The following is a 20,621-nucleotide window of genomic DNA, read 5'->3' as shown; positions in this document are numbered from 1 at the left end:
TTTTTGGACCCTCTCGAACTGCAAGTTTAGGGGAAAAATATTATGCTTTTGTTATTGTGGATGATTTTTCTAGATTTACTTGGGTTCTATTCTTAAGTCTTAAAAGAGAGGCTTTAAATGTCTTTAAACATTTTTATAAAAAGGTTTAAATGAAAAATGATATTCTATCACTTCTATAAGAAGGGATCATGGTGGAGAATTTGACAATATAGCTTTTGATAACTTTTGCAATGAAAATGAATATAATTATAATTTCTTGGCATCTAGAACCCCTCAACAAAATGGGGTAGTGGAAAGAAAGAATCAAACATTGCAAGAAATGGCTAGAACCATGCTAAATGAAAATAGCATGCCAAAATATTTTTTGGCCGAAGCCGTCTACACTGCTTGCTATATTGTAAATAGAGTACATGTAAGTAAAAAGAAAACCATAACTGCCCATGAACTTTGGAAAAATAGAATTTCAAACTTCAGTTGCTTTATTTTAAACATTAAAGATAACTTGAGAAAGTTTGATTCAAAATTCGATGTTGGAATTCTTCTAGGATATTTATCAACTAGCAAAGGTTATAGAGTATTTAACAAAAGAATTCTAGTTGTTGAAGAATCTGTGCATGTCACATTTGATAAGATTAACTCTCCTGATCGTGAGAAAGATATTGATGATTATGTAAGTTTGGAAGGACCGCATGAACAAATGAACATTCAATACCAAAACAAAGAAGTGCCAAACAAAGAACAAATGAAGGAGACCAGCGATCAAGAAAGCAAAGATAAATCAACTGCAGCTCAGAGTGAGGTTCCATTGCTAAAAGAATGGAGAATCGTTTCATCTCATTCAAAGGAATTAATAATAGACGATCCATCTAAAGGTATCACCACTAGAACCTCTCTTAAAAATCATCTTGAAAGTTGTGCATTCATTTCCCAGATTGAACCTAAAAATTTTAAATAGGTTGGGATTGATGAGTTTCGTATTCTAGCAATGCAAGAAAAACTAAATCAACTTGAAAGAAACCATGTTTGGGTTTTAGTCACTAGACCAAATGATCAAATCGTAATTGCTGCAAAATGAGTCTTTAGAAACAAACGAGATGAAAATAGAATAATTGTGAGTAAGAAGGCTAGATTAGTAGCCCAATGTTACAATCAAGAAGATTGCATCAATTATGAGGAAACATTTACACCAGTTGCTAGGTTAGAATCCATTTGCATCTTCTTGCATTTGCTTGTCACAAAAATTTTACTCTTTATCAAATGGATGTTAAAAGCGTCTTTTCAAATGGATTCATTCAAGAAGAAGTTTTTGTTGAGTAACCTCCTCATTTTAAAGATAAAAAATATCCAGATCATGCTTTCAATCTTATAAAAGCTCTTTACGATTTAAAACAAACTCCTAGAGCTTGGTATGAACTTTTGAGCAAATTTCTACTTTCAAATGGTTTTTCATTGGAAAAGCGGATACTACATTTTTTTGTTAAAACTCATAAAAATGACATGCTTATTGTTCAAATTTACGCTGATGATATCATTTTTGGTTCAACTAACATCCATCTTTGTGAAGAATTTTCAAAATGTATGAGCGTGAAATTTGAAATGAGAATGATGGGAGAACTTAAATTCTTCATTTGTTTTCAAATTAAGCAAACAAATGATGGAATTTTTATAAATCAAAGTAAATACATAATGGATATGCTCAAACGATTCGAGATGGAAAACATGAAAACGATGAACACTCCCATGAGTTCATCCATTAAACTGGACAAAGATGATCAAGGGGCTTTAGTTGATGTAACTAAGCATCGAGGTACGATCGGATTCCTTCTCTATTTAACTACTAGTAGACCCGATATTATGTTTAGTGTTTATTTATGTGCTAGATTTCAATCTAATCCTAAGGAATAATATCTTAAGGCCGTAAAACAAATCTTTAGATATCTTAACGGTACTCGAACCTTAGGACTTTGGTATCAAAAAGGAACTCACATTGACCTACTTAACTGTTCGGATGTCGATTGAGCCGGTTGTCAAATTGATCGTAAAAGCACTAGTGGAGCTTGTCATTTTCTAGGCTTTGCACTAGTATCACGGTTTAGTAAAAAACAAAATTTCATGGTATTATTGACAGCCGAAACCGAATATATCTCAACCGCAAATTGTTGTGACCCTTAGTGATTGTCAATTATCTTTTGATCATATATCTATTATGTTTGATAACACTAGTGCCAAAAACTTGTCAAAAATCCCATTTTGCACTCTTGAACTAAGGACATTGAAATTAGACATCACTTTTTAAGAGATCATACACAAAAGGGAGATATTGTTTTAGAATTCGTGAACACGAAAAATCACTTGGCTTATATCTTCACCAAACCTCTTGCACTTGATCGATTTTCAATTATTAGGTCGGTCCGCACGAAATTACGAACTAGTCAACAAAACTCAACACCGTCGTTTATTATGGAGGGTCACCCAACAATCGACCTGAATATTGTTGGCGACTATTTTACATCTCATTTTTTGTTAAAGGGTTGGATCATAGGGAGCCTAACTTATTTTGACACCACTAGAACAAAACTTTTTTTTCTTAAAAATAACTTTTGAATTTTAAAAATTTTAATTATTCGAGTTAATTTTCCCAATAATCACTAAACTTATGTCTACTCACTAAAGTTTTAGATATCAAGTTTTGACCTCTAAACTTATCAAAATGTTAAAAGTCGCTCACTGACATGACATCTGCTTTATACCTTTAACGAAATTAGTGACATTGTAGACGAAATGCACAGGTGGGCCCCAAATAACGTTATGCAAGTTGTCACGTATGATAGATCTTTAATTGCTCACTATATTTTTAAAGACATCTTTGACTGCTCATTATACTTTAAGGTGGTCGAGTTTTGGTCACTAAACTTGTAAAATTGATGCCAACCTGTATTGAAAACTTGGGAATGTTTTTTCAAGTATTACTTGCATAAATCAAAATTTGATCTATATTCGAAGCAAGTTTTTTAAGGAAAAAAATCAAGGATAGGTACTAGAACTTGCGAAACTTCGATTCTAAATATAGATATTCATCCATTAAAGCGTAAACATCTTGATGCTTGATCTTCCTAAGCCAATTCTAATCACCTTATGCATTATACCCGTTGAATTTAACTTAGACAATCTACAATTTGTCAAATAAATATTGATCAACATTTGCAACTACTAGTTAAAAACAAAACAATGAAGATTGACGAGGGAAAAAATAAAATGCTAAATAATATTGGACTCATTTTAACAAAAATATGTTTGACATTCACTTAAAAATTTCATAATGTAGATTAACAGCAAACAACATGTATCATTTGCAGCAAGTATGTTTATGCAACCAAAAAATATACACCAAACACCATCCAAAAACATCTATCATAATTATTTATATTAATGAAAATATTTGCAGCTACTAATTATATTAAAAAGTGCCCACCAAAATTCTATCATCAATGGAAAAAAAAACATGGATCAGACGCCTCTGATTCATTAAAATTCTGTGATCAATAAAAAAGGTCAATTCCTTGTCCTTTTTTTTTTGGTGTCTTTCCCTTTTGTTTATCCATCCATTTAGGAGCTTTGATTGAAGTAGCATCCACAGTTGGCCACAAAGAGAGTTGCAGTTCATCGGATTGAGTATGTTTTCATAGCAAGCCACTTAAGTCTCCATTGAATAGCATCTGTCCACAAAAAAATAAATTTTATTTTATGCAAGTGATATTTAGAACAATATTCCTAAATTTTTAGTGCAGGGAAGAATCAGTTTTACAAGTTCAATGGCCAAAACTCGAGTATCTTAAAGTATATTGAGCAATTAAAAAAGCATTTCTCCCGTGACAATTTGTATAACGATGTTTGGAACATCACATATACATTCCATCTGTCATGTCACCAATTTCGTTAAATGCAAAACGAATGTCATGCCATTGAGTAATGTCTAATATTTTGATAAGGTTAGAAGCCAAAACTTGATATCTGAAAGTTTAGTGAGCATTGAAGTCAAAGACACAATTTTAATGATTATTTAGACAATTAACTCTAATATTATATAATAACATAGGAAAATTGAATAATAAAAAAAGTTCGCATCAATATCAACTTTATAAATAATATTAAGAAGTGTCATCAAATAAGATTTTGATGGATTTTAAAAGAATATAAATTCTAATGAATTTCTTGGATTTGAATAGATTTTTATACAATATTTAAGAATCTCATTAAGCCCCCATTTGGTCCCCATTATTTGAAGTTATAATTTTTGGAATAGTATTTTTTTAGAGAATGTGTGGTTGAAATGAATGAAAAGTTTTTTTGTTTATATGTAATATTATTTTATTGAAGAATGTGTAGTTAAAAAGAGAGAGAGAGAGAGAAATGTATTATAAATTTAATGGGGCTCAATCGGGGGCTAAAAATTGTGAATTTTGAAAATAGTTTTTTATATATATTTTTGAGATTGAAATCCATCCAAATCTTTTAAAATCTCTCCATTGATAAAGCCCCTATTTGACAATCATACTTTTGATAAAAAAAATAAAAAAAATTGAAAAACGATCTTTAAATAGTGATTTTTGGGAGAATGTGTATTTAAGAAATAGGAAGAAGTTTTGATTTTATGTATAGAATATTTTATTTTGCGAATTTTTGATTGAAAATAAATATGTATAAAAAAACAATTTGAAAAGTATTGTTGTAAACTAAGAGCGGAATCCATATAAATTCATGAGTTATTAAGGACACTTAATTTTTAATGAATTTCATTAAAATTCATTAAAATATCAATTGACGATTGACAATTTTAATGGATTTCATTAAAATTCATTAATATCTTAATTGAGAACATATCTCAATTTAGAACACCCTTTAGTTCATTATTATTTAATGTAAAAAATGAGAAATTCAGAGCTCGAACTCCAACTTGACCAAAAAAGATACTTTTTTGCTCAATTTCGCCATGGTCTTTTCGATTCAGCCTCGTTTGGTGCATGTGCATTGGAACACCCTTTAGTTCGTCATTATTTCCTATATATATATAAAAGAGCAAAATATTGGCTGGACACGTGTCACAATTTCCCATCTTCTTTCATTTTTTTCCCTTTTCATTACTTTACTCAACCATCAGCTCAAACATCTCTTCATTCCACTCCACAATCTCATACCTCCAAAATCTGATCAAATCCTGACCCAAAAACTTATTTGTACGCACAGTCATATCTCCATCCGATTTAATCCAAAATTGCAACACTCGCGACCAAACTCCATCACAAATTGTTTATACAGCTAAAGAAGAGCAGTTCCATGGTCACGTATCACCAGCAAACATTTTAAATCAGAATCTTTGTAATTTTTATCTAAGTATATGTTTACTATACTTTCAAATAACCATTTGTTTTTTTTTTTCTGAATTCTACTTTTCAATTTTTCTCTTGAGTTAATCATCATTTTTTCTAAAATTTTTATATATATATTTTTGTATGAATAAGAACTTGCACTTGAAGGTAATGATTTTACGAAATAGGTGTAATCTTGAACACATACAACCCATTACTATCTTCAATACTTAAGTCTGGTTATTTATTATTATTATTATTATTATTATTATTATTATTATTATTATTATTATTATTATTATTATTATTTTGAGTTCATCTGTACCATTTAGTTGCTTATTTGTCTTTAATGGTGTTTTTTCTTAAGTTTTCATTTGTTGCAACACCTATGACCAACCCCTTCAAAGTTATACAACCCAAGACGAATCTCTCTCATTTGTATGTAAGTATATTTTTTCGATTTTTTGTTCTTTTGAATTAATCTTCATTTTTGTTAAGTTTTCATTTGATTACTATTAGTATGGCGTTAATTTTGTTCGAAGATAACTTTCAGATGATGGTGAATTAGCCGATGGGAATAGTGACACTGGAGTAATTAGTCGGATACCAGGTCTGTGCTTTTCTCCCACTTCATTTTAAATTTTAAAATCTCTTTTTTTTTTGTATATTTTAGGATGGTGGAAATTTTTTTTAACAAATGAAGAGAATAAAAACATCTTTTTCAACAAAAGGCAAAAAATAAAAATAAAAAAATTAATAATAAAAATATTTTTTTAGGTAAAAAAAAAAAAAAAAAAAAAAAGAGAGCCAATTTTGCTCCATACAAACCTGGTGGAGAATAAAAATATTTTTTTTAAATAAGAAGAAAAAAATAATAAAAAAAAAATTTTTTTTTAGGTAAAAAAAAAAAAAAAGAGAGCCAATTTTGCTCCATACAAACCTGGTGGAGAATAAAAATATTTTTTTTAAATAAGAAGAAAAAAATAATAATAATGGTGCACCATTTTGCACAATTTGTTGGTACAAAATTGTTCCAATGCAACACTATTCACTTTGCATCATTTTCCATCAAAATGGTGCAAAGTGTAAATTGTCTCTTTTGTCCTTATTTAACATTTTCCATATAAATTTGTTAAGAGTGTGTTTGATTGACATCAAAAATATCACCTAGAAAAGAAAATGTTTTCCCTCTTTTGTGGAAAATAAAAACCACCTCTACCCAAGAAAAATATTTTTCTTAAAAACAAGGAAAATTAGGCATATTTTCAAAAGTTGGAAAATATTTTCCATGGAAAAAAATAGCAATCAAACATTTCAAATAGGAATTTGGGTGGAAAACTGATATTTTTCATGGAAAATAAATGTAATCAAACACACCCTAAATGTATTTATATCATTTGTGCTATATTTTTTTAATAAAATAAATTATTATTATTATTAATGTTATTATTTACATTTAAAATAAAATTTAAATGTAAGACATACTAATTAATAAATTAATTAAAAGATAAAAAATAATTTAAAATACAACAAACACGATTATTTATTAAAGTTAACACGAATTATGTAGTTACCGTACTTATTTATTTAATAATTTATGTATTTATAAAATAATTAAATAAATAATATTTTAAATAAATAAATTATAAAGAATAAAAAAAGAAAAAAATGGTTAAACACTGTTCATTTGATGTAATTTTTGATATAATAATTGGAAATGAATTTTAATTTAAAATAAAATTTAATGCAAAATTTGATACGATGCAAAATTTAATACATGACTAAAAATCACTTGACATTTTAAACACTTCGTAAAATACATCTTCCCCAAATGATGAAAAGAAAAGAAGAGAAAGCAAGTGTCAGAACGTGAACAGCAAGAAGCTGAAAATCTTGCTCTGTCTGTCCCTCTTAGCATTAAATTCTGTATCTCTCTACCTCTAATTCTCTTCCCACCCAGATCGCCCCGTCACAATCAGACGCTGGCTTATCATTATTCTAGCAACCTCCTACTTTCCGTCAGCTTATCACCATTCTAGCAACCTCCTGCTTTCCGTCACGTGCTGGCCCATATTGCATTCCTACCTCCCCTGGTCGCAGACCCCAATGTCCCAATGTCCTTTTTGTTCTTGCGAAGCCTATTTTGGCAACGGCTTCACCCATCGTCCTCCTCATCGGATAATCTTATCTCCGCCGTCAAGATTCGGCAGCCGGATCTTTACGTCGATGATCATCTAACTGTTCATGGCATAGATGGTGTATTGGACCCAACATTTGCAACCAAATGTTCTTTTCCTGATGTTGATCCGATGACCCAGATTCATCCAGGTGAGGTGAATCGATCATTTCTTGATCACGCCATAAGAGCATTGAGATGGAGAGGATTCAATGTAGTAGCCACAGCTATGGCTATCAAGAGGTCGGAACTACTATCTCTATCATCGGTTACGGTTTTTGCGATTTCCGACGAGAACTTGTTCTCGCGTTCTGGCGGATTTCATTTCGATTTCCGGCATCATGTTGTGAAAGACAGCATTTTGCTGATCTTGCGAAGTTGCCGGCAAGTGGGAAGGATTTTGATACTTTGGCTCCGAACAAGACAATTCTTGTTCATTCTACTGACATAACTGTTACCGTCGACGGCATCGTGGTTGACGGGACAGAGGTTTATCATAACCGGTGGATTGTTGTGGTTTCTATAATGATGTCACTGGATGATGCCGTCGATAATCATCCCGCCGTGAAGCCGCCAATTCCCAGTGACTTTCCAGTTCCCGGTGCGTTGGTTCCTTCTCCGTCGCCCTTTTCAGCCGAAGATCCAAATACCAATATGAAAAGGATTCCTTCTCCGGCTCCGGCGTCCATTTCAGTCGAAGCTCCAAATAGCTACATGACAGGTGTTCCATCTCCGGCACCATTATCTCCGGCGAATATTCCTGTAGGTTTTACTGATGTCCCTTTCAGTAAAACACCATCCCCTGCACCATCAGACATATTATTCGACGATTCAACTGGTGCCCACTTCGGCACAACTCCATCACCAGCACCAAACCTTGCCCGAGGGATTGAAAAACAAGTTACGGTGAATGGGTCCCTAGGGTCTCCGGGACCGGCTTCACCCATCGTATTTTTATGGACTGTTCGATTCCATTCGGTTAGCTGATGCCACTGAATTCACTTGCTCTGAGGTTAGTATTTTTTTTTTCTTGATATTTAAAACATGCTAAAAAATTTGATCTTTTGGGAATGAAATTATTGTTTGGGCTTAAATTTATTAGGGATTTTAATTCTTTTACGTGGAAATCGGCCAGTTGTTGCTTCGAATGTTCCAGGCAAAATTTCTCAGTTAACAAAGCAATCTATCACCGCCATTTTACTTGGGGAGAAGTTGCAAAACAACTTCTTTCACCACGGACTTATGGATGTGCAATTGAAGTTGAAACAATTTCTTTATTTGGGGTTTCTGGGTTTTGGTTTCTAAGTGGTTTAGTGATTTGGGTGTTCTAAAAGCTGTGTTCTGTAATTGGAACTGGAGTTTTTGAAGGTTTTTGTGATGAGGGTTGAGTGTTTATCAAGAAGGTAAGCTGGATATTGGCAATTGTGGTTTGGTTTTAACTGGAAATTGATTACTGTGTCCTCTACAGATCTGATTGTGGTTCTTTTTATATGTCAATGGGCAGTGATACATGCATAGATCCGCTGATTTCTCTAATTGAGATTATATCAAAAGTGAAAATTAGATTTTGGACAGTCCCTGCCCACTTCCACCTGGTGTTTTATTAGGTATGAAGAAACTGGAAGAGTTGTACTTTGGAGAATACTTCAAAACAAGAGATGAAGAAAAGGGGTACATTATTAAAGAGGTAAATTCACCGATTGCTCTTGACACTTTCCAAATTTCCATAGATGATACTCAATTTTTGATGCAAATATTACAAGTAATGTGTGTTGAGAACTTGAAAAGATATGAAATCGTCATGGCGGAAGAAAGTGACTTAGTACTGGAGATTATCATGTCACATGGAGGCGTGCTTCAGCCAATGATGCTGTAATTACAAGACAGTTTTTCGAGGTAGAAAGAGATAAAGTTACACGCTGAAATGCTGAACGTGGAATGTTAAGTATGAAGCATTTATTGACATATGAGTCATTTTTTGTAGTGTATTGAAGGGAAAACTAGAATGGAAGAAGAAGAGATTGAAGAGAATAATGTGAGATTTTTGGGAGGTGGTGGCGGAGAGACTAGGTCGATAGATGGAAATGAATTAGATTTAGAGCCACCACCATGGTCTTTGATGGGTAATGTGGAGATTAGTGAAGCGAAAAGAAGAAAAATGAAAAAGGCAGGGATTGAAGAGAGTGGTGAGAGATTGTTCAGGTGTGGTGGTGGTGGTGGAGACGGCGGTGGCGGGGAGATTAGGTGGGTGGATGGAAGTGAATTGGATTCAGAATCACCACCATGGTCTTTGGTTGGTGATGTGGAGATAATTTAAGGGTTAGGATCTTTTAGGAGGAGGCTTGTAAAGAAACCTAATAGAGTAGATTCTTTTGATGTTGAAGCTATGGAACTTGCTGACTCTTTTGGACATCATAAAAAGTTTTGAATTTCTTATCTTAATGAATTGTCTCATGGTGTTTCAAGATTTCTAGTGGTTTGAATATTATTGTTCTTAGAGTAATTGAATTGATCTTTACTAGTATATTATTTGTATTGTAATCATGTCTAGCCCACTGGAATGGAAAAGATTAAAATGTACAATGACGAATTTTCTAGAATTGCAAATTATTGTGAAGTGAAGTTCTGCCTTAATTTGTAATTCTCAATTTTCAATTTCACCCCACCATCCTTTAGGTGCCAAGTTTCATCTCCACTCGATAATTCTCAAAGTACAGTTCAATGGAAAAAAAAAATCAGCAAATTTCAATGGTAAACAATGTTGAGGCGAGTGTCTCGCTTTCGACTAACAATTAGCTAGATGATGCACCTTTCAGTATTTTTTTCTGTTTTCCTTATTAAGATTATCTTCAACAAATCAGGATATTTCTCTTTGGAGAACTCTTGTTTTGGCATTTCAGATACTTGGTGTAGTATATAGTGATATGGGCACAAGCCCTTTATACGTCTTCTTTGATGTATTCAGTAAGGTACCCATAACGTTAGAGGTCAATGTCTTGTGAGCTTTATCGCTTGTAATGTACACAATTGCTTTCATTCCTTTAACAAAATACGTTTTTGTGGTGCTCAAGGTGAATGGTAATGGGGAATGTACTAACTTTTTGCTTAAAAATATGGTTTGGCAAATTCCATACTAACGACTTCCATTGTTCGATTTGTAGGAGAAACATTTGCATTATATTCATTGATTTGCAGGTATGCAAATGTTAATCTTCTTCCAAATAGTCAACAGGCAGATGAATATATATCGAGTTTCAAGTTCAAACTTTCGACTCCAGAACTTGAAAGGGCTTTGAGTATAAAAGATGCATTGGAACATAAGTCTTCTTTGAAAACCCTTCTTTTACTTTTGGTTCTTAGGGGGACATCTATGATTATAGGGGACGGTATTTTGACGCTGACTATTTCTGGTATATAAACCCTTTGCCTATCCTAGAACTAAATAAGAAAAGTAACGATATTGCATAACAATATATTTTTACTGTAGTAATGTTTGTTGTGAGCGGTCTTCAGGGTCGGATACTAGGATCTGGTACAGGTAGGTAAACCAAGTTTCTACTTCTTATTAACTAGCATAGGAGTATATGATGCAGGAATGTATCAATTTGATAAAGAACAATAAAAGAAAGTGGAAAAGGGGATCAAGAGAAGAAATGAGGGCAAGAGAAATATTTTATTCATATATTCAATGTGTACTTATTATAATTAATAAGCCCTCTATATATAGAGCAACTAATCTAAAATTAAAAGAACTCATACTATACAACTTTATCAAAGTATTAAATCTAATCTAAATAAAATATTTTAAATCAAACTCTACTTTTAAAATAATATCTTAACTCTATCTTTATTCTTATCTTTATCACCATTAGTAGGCTTCTTTCAAGCTAAGTTATCTAAATGTCCAAGTTACGAGAAATATGAAACAATCATTTCTTAAAGTGTGTCTTCTACACGTCTCACATATTAAAGGTCTAAAACCTATTCAACGTTTATGAATGAGTTACTACTAAACTGACATTTGCTTGCTCTAATACCATGTCAAAGTACCTATCTAAAAGTACATATGTAGCTAGAGAGAGGTCTCATGTGTGATGTGTTTATTTAAATTGTGTCTTCAAGAAAGCTGTTCAATCTGAATTGTTTTGTAACAATATATTCTATTTGCATTTTCAAATAAAGCATCCACCAGAATATATTATTGACTAGTCCAAGTAGTGAAACCGGATTAAACATTGGAGGACTTTCACTAATTGTTTGAATATAATATTATTTTAATGTCCCATTGCAATATATGTTAAATGATATTACCTCAATTTTGATCTCTCCTTTATTTATTTATTTATTTATTTTTTTTTTCAGATGCTATCATTATAATTCCAATTGTTATTCTTGTGGGACTATTTAGCATACATGGGTTTGGGACGAGTAAAGTGGGCTTCACATTTGCTCTTGCCCTTGCTTTATGGTTCTTTAGTCTTGAATTTATTGGAATTTACAATCTTTTCAAGCCTAATGTAACTGTTGTGATGGCAACTAACTCTGTTTACTTCTATCTATTCTTCAAGAAGAATAGCATCAAGGGATGGTTGGCGCTTAGTGGTTGCGTATTATGCATCACAGGTAAGTTGGATGTGCAATGTTCATTTTCCATTTGTTATCTGCATGAGACGGCGTTTCTTGCTTTTTCCAACCAAGCTCTTTTCATTTTTGGTTTGAATGGAATATGGATTAGGACATTTTCATTTTCGTCCCAATTGCAAATAAATAAAAATGTTAGTATGTATTCACGCATGTGCATATATGTAGTGATGTGCAGATTGATGTACAGTCAGATGTATATTTATTGTTCTACTTTTACTGTTTGTGATATTATATGAAATACAATTGTGAGTGCAGAAGTAATGTTTGCTGACCTAGGTCATTTGTCTGTGCCATCAATACAGGTTTGTTTATCCCCTTAATATTATGTTCCTTATTTTTAAGGTTATCTTCACATGCTCTTAATACAGAGATAGGCTTATTCGATAATTGCCACAGATTGCCTTCACTATTGTGGTTTTTCCCTGCTTTCTCTTAGCTAACATGAGACAAGCTGCTTATCTCACAAAATATCTAGATTCAACGGATAAAATATTTTACAATTCTGTTCTAGGTGATGATTTTCAAAACTTCTTATTATTTTCACTCTTGAACTCCTCGGAGTAGGAACCTACTCATATCGTTAACTTGATAGTGGGTCATTTTATATTTATTGTTGGGGCGCTCATACATGTGTTAGGCATCACTGGTATGCTTAAATAAAGGACTTATCAGGGGGACAACTTTGTGTAAGATTTAGACTGAGTGGCATGAGAAAAATCTGTACTCTCCTCCATCATATTGAAAACATAGGGTGAACCACAATAGATTTGTGTGTCGTTTACTCGTTTTCTAATTTCTTTTCTGTTTATTATTGCTCTTGGAAATAGGGATTAAGCTTAATCCATAGCATGTTGTCTTTCTTATGTTATCAAAATGGAAATTACCTTTTACGTGTGATGGATATTTCTTATATGTGCTTGTGAATGATACAGTTCATCTTTTCTGGCTAGTGTTTGTGATAGCCACAATTGCTACTATCATCGCTAGTTTGGCGTTGATATATGCTTTATTTTCGTGCGTCAAGCAAGCTATGGCGCTCGGGTGCTTCTCGAGGCTAAAAATAGTTCACACTTCAAGAAGACGGATGAGTCAAATTTACATTACTGTCATCAATTGGTTTTTGATGATCATGTGCATTATTGTGGTTGCAGCCTTTAGGAGTACCACATATATAGCAAATGTATACGACTAGTATTTCCTTAAATTAGTCTAACCTTTTTCTAGCTGGTAAACGCCCCGACCCATATGATTGTTTGCAAGAACCAACTTTTGAACTTGTATCAAATTTTGGATGATCTTTGAACTTGTCATCTACTTGGAGTTCAAAGTTCTTCCTCAAAGATGCGGCAATAAATCGAAGATTCTTTGATTTGCGCTTGTAAATTACAAAAGTAATGACCGAAGTTACCTTGTTTTTGCAGGAATAACCGAGGTTGGTTAATGATTGTCAGCACAACCCTGGGGACAATCGTCATGCTCTTTATATGGCAAACTAATTTATTTTTGACTATCTGCTTTCCACTCGTGTTTGGAGCAATAGAGCTAATTTACTTATCGATCGTTTTATCCAAGATCATAGAGGAAGGTTGACTATCACTGGCTTTTGCTTTTTTTTTTTTTCGTGTGCAATGTACGTGTGGAACTATGGAAGTGTGTTGAAGTAAGCCACGTGGAAAGATCTCGATGGAATTCATGCTTGAGCTTGGTGTATCTCTTGGAACAGCGTGAGTCCCGGGGATTGGATTGCTATACAATGAGCTTGTCCAAGGCATACTGCACATTTTTGGGTAGTATCTATTGGATCTTCCCCCTATTCACTCTATTGTAGTATTTGTTTGTATCAAACACGTCCCAATACCATTCGTCCTTTAAGAAGAACAATTTTTGTTTCGAAGGGTCTGCCCTAAAGACTACCATATATTTCGTTGCATTGCTCGATATGAGTACAAAGACGTTAGGAAAGAAGATCATCATGTATTTGAACAACTTTTGGTGGAAAGCCTTGAAAATTTTTTAAGTAAAAAGGCTCTGGAGCTTGCTGTAGAGAGTAATCAGAATGAATTAGAGTTTGATCGCATTTCTGCAAAATCTAGAGATCGTGTTGTTCGGGCTTGTGACTCAACTAGGGAACTGATGCACGATCAAGTATCGGACGAAGCTAGAACGTCTGCATTGCCACCTAGTGTCATATCAATAGACGAAGATCCAAGTCTCGAGTATGAACTCTTTGCTCTTTGAGAAGCTACTGACTCGGGATATACTTATCTGCTTGGTCATGACGATGTGAGGGCCAAGAAAAACTCATGGTTTCTCAAAAAGTTGACGATAAATTACTTCTATGCATTATTAGGGAACAACTACAGATGAGGCGCTGCAACCATGAGGGTTTTTTGCCCTTACACCGCCATGACCGAGCAGGTAAGTAAATCTCGAGGCAGTAGCTTCTCGAAGAGCAGAGAGTTCATACTCGATACTTGGATCTTTGTCTGCTGACATGACACTAGATGACAATGCAGACGTTCATCCTTCGTCCGATACTTGATCGTGCATCAGTTCCCCAATTGAGTCACGAGCCCGAACAACACGATCTCTAGATCTTACAGAAATGTGGTCAAAACTCTAATTCGTTCTGATTGCTCTCTAGAGCAGCTCCAAAGCCTCTTTACTTAAAAAAATTTTCAAGGCTTTCCACCAAAAGTTGTTCAAATGCATGATGATCTTCTTTCCTAACATCTTTGTACTCATATCGAGCAATGTAACGAAATATATGGTAGTCTTTAGTGCAGACCCTTCGAAACAGAAATCGTTCTTCTCGAAGGACGAATGGTACTAGGATGTGTTTGATACAAACAAATACTACAATAGAGTGAATAGCGGGAAGATCCAATAGATACTGCCTAAAAATGGGCGGTATGCCTTGGACAAGCTCATTGTACAACAGTCCAATCCCCAGGATTCGTGCTGTTCCAAGAGATGCACCAAACTCAAGCACGAATTCCATCAAGATCTTTCCACGTGGCTTACTTCAACACACTTCCATAGTTCCACACGTACATTACACAAAGGAAAAAAGAAGCAAAAGCCAGTGGTAGCCAGCCTCCCTCTGTGATCTTGGATAAAATGGTAGACAAGTAAATTAGCTCTATTGTTCCAAACACGAGTGGAAAGCAGATTGCCAAAAATAAGTTAGTTTGCCATATAAAGAACATGACGAGTGTCACCAAGGTTGTGCTGACAATCATTACACCAACCTTGGTTATGCTTCCAAAGTCAAGGTAACTTTCATCATTACTTTTGTAATTTACAAGTGTAAATCAAAGAATCTTCGATTCATTGCCACATTTTTGCTAAAGAACTTTGAACTCCAAGTAGGTGACAAGTTCAAAGATCATTCAAAATTTGATACGACAAGTTCAAAAGTTGGTTCTTATAGACAATCATATGGGTAGGGGCGTTTACCAACTAGAAAAAGGCTAGACTGGCTTAAGGAAATACTAACCGTATGCATTGGTTATATCTGTGGTACTCCTAAAGGCTGCAACCACAATAATGCACATGATCATCAAAAATCAATTGATGACAGGAATGTAAATTTGACCCATCCGTTTTCTTTAAGTGTGAACTATTTTTAGCTTCGGAAGCACTCGAGCACCATCGCTTCTTGACGCACGAAAATGAAGTAGATATCAAGGACTAACTATCGATGACAACAGCAATTGTGGCTATCACAAACACTGGGCAGAAAAAGATGAACTGTATCATTCACTAACACATATCAAAAGTATCCATCATACGTAAAAAGGCAATTTCCATTTTGATAACATAAGAAAGGCTACATGCTATGGATTAAGCCTAATCCCTATTTCTAAGAGCTATTAAACAGAAAAGAAATTAGAAAATGAGTAAATGACATACAAATCTATAGTGGTTCACCCTACGTTTTCAATATAATGGAGAAGAGTACAGAGTTTTCTCATACCACTCAATTTAAATCTTACACAAAGTTGTCCCCCTAATCAGCCCTTTATATAAGTATATCAGTGATGCTTAACAAATGTATGAGCGCCCCAACAATAAATATAAAATGACCCATTGTCAAGTTAACGATATGAGTAGGTTCCTACTCCGAGGAGTTCAAGAGTGAAAATAATAAGAAGTTTTGAAAATCATTACCTAGAACAGAATCGTAAAATATTTTATGAGCTGAATCAAGATGTTTTGTGAGATAAGCAGCTCGTCCCATGTTAGCTAAGAGAAGGCAGGGAAAAACCACAATAGTGAAGGCAATCTATGGCAATTATCGAATAAGTCTATCACTGTATTAAGAGCATGTGAAAATAACCTTAAAAATAAGTAACACAAAACTAATGGGATAAACAAACCTGTATTGATGGCACAGACAAATGACCTAGGTCAGCAAACATTATTTCTGCACTCGTAATTGTAATTCATATAATATCTCAACCAGGAAAAGTAGAATAATAAATTTACATCTGACTGTACATCAATCTGCACATCACTACATATATGCACATGCGTGAATACATACTAACATTTTTGTTTATTTACAATTGGGACGAAAATTAAAATGTCCTAATCAAAATCCCATTCAAATAAAAAATGAAAAGAGCCTGCTTGGAAAAAGCAAGAAATGTCGTCTCATGTAGATAACAGATGGAAAATGAACATTGCAAATCCAACTTACCTCTGATGCATAACACGTAACCACTGAACGCCAACCATCCATTGATGCTATTCTTCTTGAAGAACAGATAGATGTAAACAAGGTTAGTTGCCTTCATAACAGTTATATTATGCTTGAAAAGATTGTAAATTCCAATAAATTCAAGACTAAAGAACCATAAAGCAAGGGCATGATCAAATGTGAAGCCTACTTTACTGGTCCCAAACCTCTGTATGTTAAATAGTCCCACAAGAATAACAATTGAGATTATAACGATAGCATCTGGAAAAAAAAAGGAGAGATCAAAATGGAGGTGATATAATTTAACATGTATTAAAATGGGACATTAAAAGAATATTATGTTCAAACAATTAGTGAAAGTTCTCCAATGTTTAATCCGATTTCACTACTTGGACTAGTCAATAATATATTCTGGTGGACGCCTTATTTGAAAATGCAAATAGAATATACTGTTAAAAAACAATTTAGATTGAACAGCATTCTTGAAGACACAATTTAAATAAACACATCACACATGAGACCTCTCTTTAGCTACTTATGTACTTTTAGATAGGTAGTTTGAGATGGTATTAGAGCAAGCAAATGTTAGTTTAGTAGTAACTCATTCATAAACGTTGAATATGTTTTAGGCCTTTAATATGTGAGACGTGTGGAAGACAAACTTTAAGAAATGATTGTTTCACATTTCTCGTAACTTGGGCATTTAGATGACTTAGCTTGATAGAATCCTACTAATGGTGATAAACATAAGAATAAAGATAGAGTTAAGATCTTATTTTAAAAATAGAGTTTGATTCAAAATATTTTATTTAGATTAGATTTAATACTTTGATAAAGTTGTATAGTAGGAGTTCTTTTAATTTTAGATTAGTAGCTCTATATATAGAGGGCTTGCTCATTATAATAAGTACCTGTTGAATATATGGATAAAATATTTCTCTTGTCCTCATTTCTTTTCTTGATCCCCTTTTCCACTTTCTTTTCTTGTTCTTTGTCAAATTGATACATTCCTGCGTCATATACTCCTATGCTAGATAACAACAAGTAGAAACTCGATTTACCTACCTGTGCCGAATCTTGGTATCCGACCCTGAAGACCGCTCATAGCAAAGATTACTACAACAAAAATATATTGTTATGCTATATCGTTACTTTTCTTAGTTGGTTCTAGGATCAGCGAAATATCTATATACGAGAAATAGTCGGCGTCAAAATACCATCCCCTATAATCATAGATGTCCCCCTAAGAACCAAAAGCAAGAGAAGGATTTTTAAAGAAGACTTATGTTTCAATGCATCTTTTATACTCAAAACTCTTTCAAGTTCTGGAGTCGGAAGTTTAAGCTTGAAACTTGATATATATTCATATGCCTATTGACTATTCGGAAGAAGATTAACATTTGTATACTTGCAAATCAGTGAATATAATGCAAATGTTCCTCCTGCAAATCGAACAATGGAAGTCGTTAGTATAGAATTTACCAAACCATATTTTTAAGCAAAAAGTTATTACCTTCCCCATTATCATTCGCCTTGAGTACCATAAAAACATATTTTGTTAAAGGAATGAGAGCAATTGTGTACATTACAAGCGATAAAGGTCCCAAGTCATCGACCTCTAACGTTATGGGTACCTTACTGAATACATCAAAGAAGACGTATAAAGGGCTTGTGCCTATATCACCGTACACTACACCAAGTGTCTGAAATGCCAAAGCAAGAGTTCTCTGAAGAGAAATATCCTGATTTGTTGAAGATAATCACAATAAGGAAAACAGAAAAAAATACTGAAAGGTGCATAATCTAGCTAATTGTTAATCGAAAGCAAGACACTTGCCTCAGCATTATTTACCATTGAAATTTGCTGATTTTTTTTTCATTGAACTGTACTTTGAGAATTATTGAGTGGAGATGAAGCTTGGCTCCTAAAGGATGGTGGGTTGATTGAAAATTGAGAATTACAAATTAAGGAAGAACTTTCACTTCGCAATAATTTGTAATTCTAGAAAATTCGTCATTGTACATTTTAATATTTTCCATTCCAGTGCGCTAGATATGGTTACAATACAAATAATATACCAATAAAGATCAATTCAATTACTCTAAGAACAATAATATTCAAATCACTAGAAATCTTGAAACACCATGAGACAATTCATTAAGGTAAGAAATTCAAACTTTTTATGATGTGCCTCTTTCATTTTTCTTCTTTTCCCTTCACTAATCTCCACATTACCCATCAGACCATGGTGGTGGCTCTAAATCTAATTCATTTCCATCTATCGACCTAGTTTCTCCACCATTACCTCCGCCGCCACCTCCTTAAAATCTCACATTACTCTCTTCAATCCCTTCTTCTTCCATTCTAGTTTTCCCTTCAATATACTACAAAAAATGACTCCTATGTCAATAAATGCCTCATACTTAACATTCCATGTTCAGCATTCCAGCGTATGGCTTTATTTCTTTCTACCTCGAAAAACTGTCTTGTAATTACAGCATCATTGGCTGAAGCACGCCTCCATGTGACATGATAATCTCCAGTACTAAGTCCCTTTCTTCGACTATGGCGATTTCATATCTTTTCAAGTTCTCAACACACAATTCTTGTAATATTTGCATAAAAAATTGTGTATCATCTGTGGAAATTTAGAAGGTGTTAAGAGCAGTCAGTGAATTTATCTCTTTAATAATGTATCCATTTTCTTCGTCTCTTGTTTCGAAGTATTCTCCAAAGTACAACTCTTCCAGTTTCTTCATACCCAATAAAACACCAGGTAGAAGTGGGTAGGGGACTGTCCAAAATCTAGTTTTCACTTCGATTCATTGCCGTGTTTTCGAGAAAGAACTTTGGACTCCAAGTAGGTGACAAGTTTAAAAATCGTCCAAAATTTAATGTTCTTCAAAATTAACCCCGTTTACATCTATTTGTTCTTCAAGGAGAATAGCATCCAGGGATGGTCGGTGCTTGGTGGTTGCGTGTTATGCATCAGAGGTAAGTTGGATGTGCAATGTTCATTTTCCATTTGTTCCCTGCGTGAGATGGCGTTTTTGCTTTTTCTAAGTAGGCTCCTTTCATTTTTGATTTCAATGGAATATGGATTAGGACATTTTCTTTTTCGTTCTAATTCCAAATAAATAAAAATGTTACTATGTATTCGCGCATGTGCATATATAGTGATGTACAGTCAGATGTATATTTATTGTTTTACTTTTGCTGGTTGAGATATTATATGAATCACAGTTGCGAGTGCAGAAGTAATGTTTGCTGACTTAGGTCATTTATATGTGCCATCAATATAGGTTTGTTTATCCCCTTGTTTTTATGTTCTTTATTTTTAAGGTTATCTTCACATGTTCTTAATACAGTGATAGACTTATTTGATAATCGGCATAGATTGCCAAAACTATTGTGGTTTTTCGCAACCTTCTCTTAGCTAGCATAGGACAAGCTGCTTATCTCACAAAACATCTTGATTCAGCTGATAAAATATTTCACGATTCTGTTCTAGGTGATGATTTCCAAAACTTCTTATTACTTTCACTCTTGAACTCCTCGGAGTAGGAACCTACTCATATTGTTAAATTGATAGTTGTTCATTTTATATTTATTGTTGGGGCGCTCATACATGTGTTAGGCATCACTGATATGCTTATATAAATGACTTATCAGTGGGATAAATTTGTGTAAGATTTAGACTGAGTGGCATGAGAAAACTTTGTACTCTTC

The 20,621-nt window shown here is 33.6% G+C and overlaps 3 protein-coding genes and 1 pseudogene across 3 annotated transcripts; 3 read left to right on the top strand and 1 right to left on the bottom strand.

The window, feature by feature from the left end:
• The first annotated feature begins 7,198 nt into the window (after positions 1-7,198).
• On the top strand, positions 7,199-9,080 carry LOC111387475 (alpha carbonic anhydrase 8-like). Its single transcript, XM_023012030.1, has 2 exons — positions 7,199-8,554; positions 8,678-9,080. Exon 1 carries the CDS (start codon positions 7,741-7,743, stop codon positions 8,527-8,529), a length of 789 nt encoding a protein of 262 aa, XP_022867798.1. The 5' UTR covers positions 7,199-7,740; the 3' UTR covers positions 8,530-8,554; positions 8,678-9,080.
• Positions 9,081-9,090: 10 nt separating this feature from the next.
• On the top strand, positions 9,091-11,249 carry LOC111387476. The gene has a single exon (XM_023012031.1). The coding sequence runs from the start codon at positions 9,548-9,550 to the stop codon at positions 9,857-9,859; it is 312 nt and encodes a 103-aa protein (XP_022867799.1). The 5' UTR covers positions 9,091-9,547; the 3' UTR covers positions 9,860-11,249.
• Positions 10,291-13,378, top strand: LOC111387465 (putative potassium transporter 12). The gene is made up of 8 exons (XM_023012021.1): positions 10,291-10,308; positions 10,404-10,540; positions 10,738-10,952; positions 11,030-11,080; positions 11,905-12,165; positions 12,442-12,488; positions 12,583-12,697; positions 13,119-13,378. Exons 1-8 carry the CDS (start codon positions 10,291-10,293, stop codon positions 13,376-13,378), a joined length of 1,104 nt encoding a protein of 367 aa, XP_022867789.1.
• Positions 13,379-14,441: 1,063 nt separating this feature from the next.
• On the bottom strand, positions 14,442-18,746 carry LOC111387464 (annotated as a pseudogene).
• Between the last annotated feature and the right edge of the window lie 1,875 nt (positions 18,747-20,621).

The sequence above is a fragment of the Olea europaea genome, unplaced genomic scaffold (genome assembly GCF_002742605.1).
Source record: "Olea europaea var. sylvestris unplaced genomic scaffold, O_europaea_v1 scaffold405, whole genome shotgun sequence".
NCBI classification, from domain to species: domain Eukaryota; kingdom Viridiplantae; phylum Streptophyta; class Magnoliopsida; order Lamiales; family Oleaceae; genus Olea; species Olea europaea.
Note: the sequence above shows the minus strand (reverse complement) of the source record. Positions and strands in the feature narration are given on the sequence as shown.

Excerpts from the sequence above, each read along its gene's own strand:
- LOC111387475 (XM_023012030.1), top strand. The coding sequence starts at position 7,741 with ATGGAGAGGATTCAATGTAGTAGCCACAGCTATGGCTATCAAGAGGTC.
- LOC111387476 (XM_023012031.1), top strand. The coding sequence starts at position 9,548 with ATGGAAGAAGAAGAGATTGAAGAGAATAATGTGAGATTTTTGGGAGGT.
- LOC111387465 (XM_023012021.1), top strand. Across the intron at positions 10,541-10,737 it reads ACGTTAGAGGTCAATGTCTT|GTATGCAAATGTTAATCTTC; the intron begins GTGAGCTTTATC and ends ATTGATTTGCAG. Across the intron at positions 10,953-11,029 it reads TTTGACGCTGACTATTTCTG|TAATGTTTGTTGTGAGCGGT; the intron begins GTATATAAACCC and ends TTTTTACTGTAG.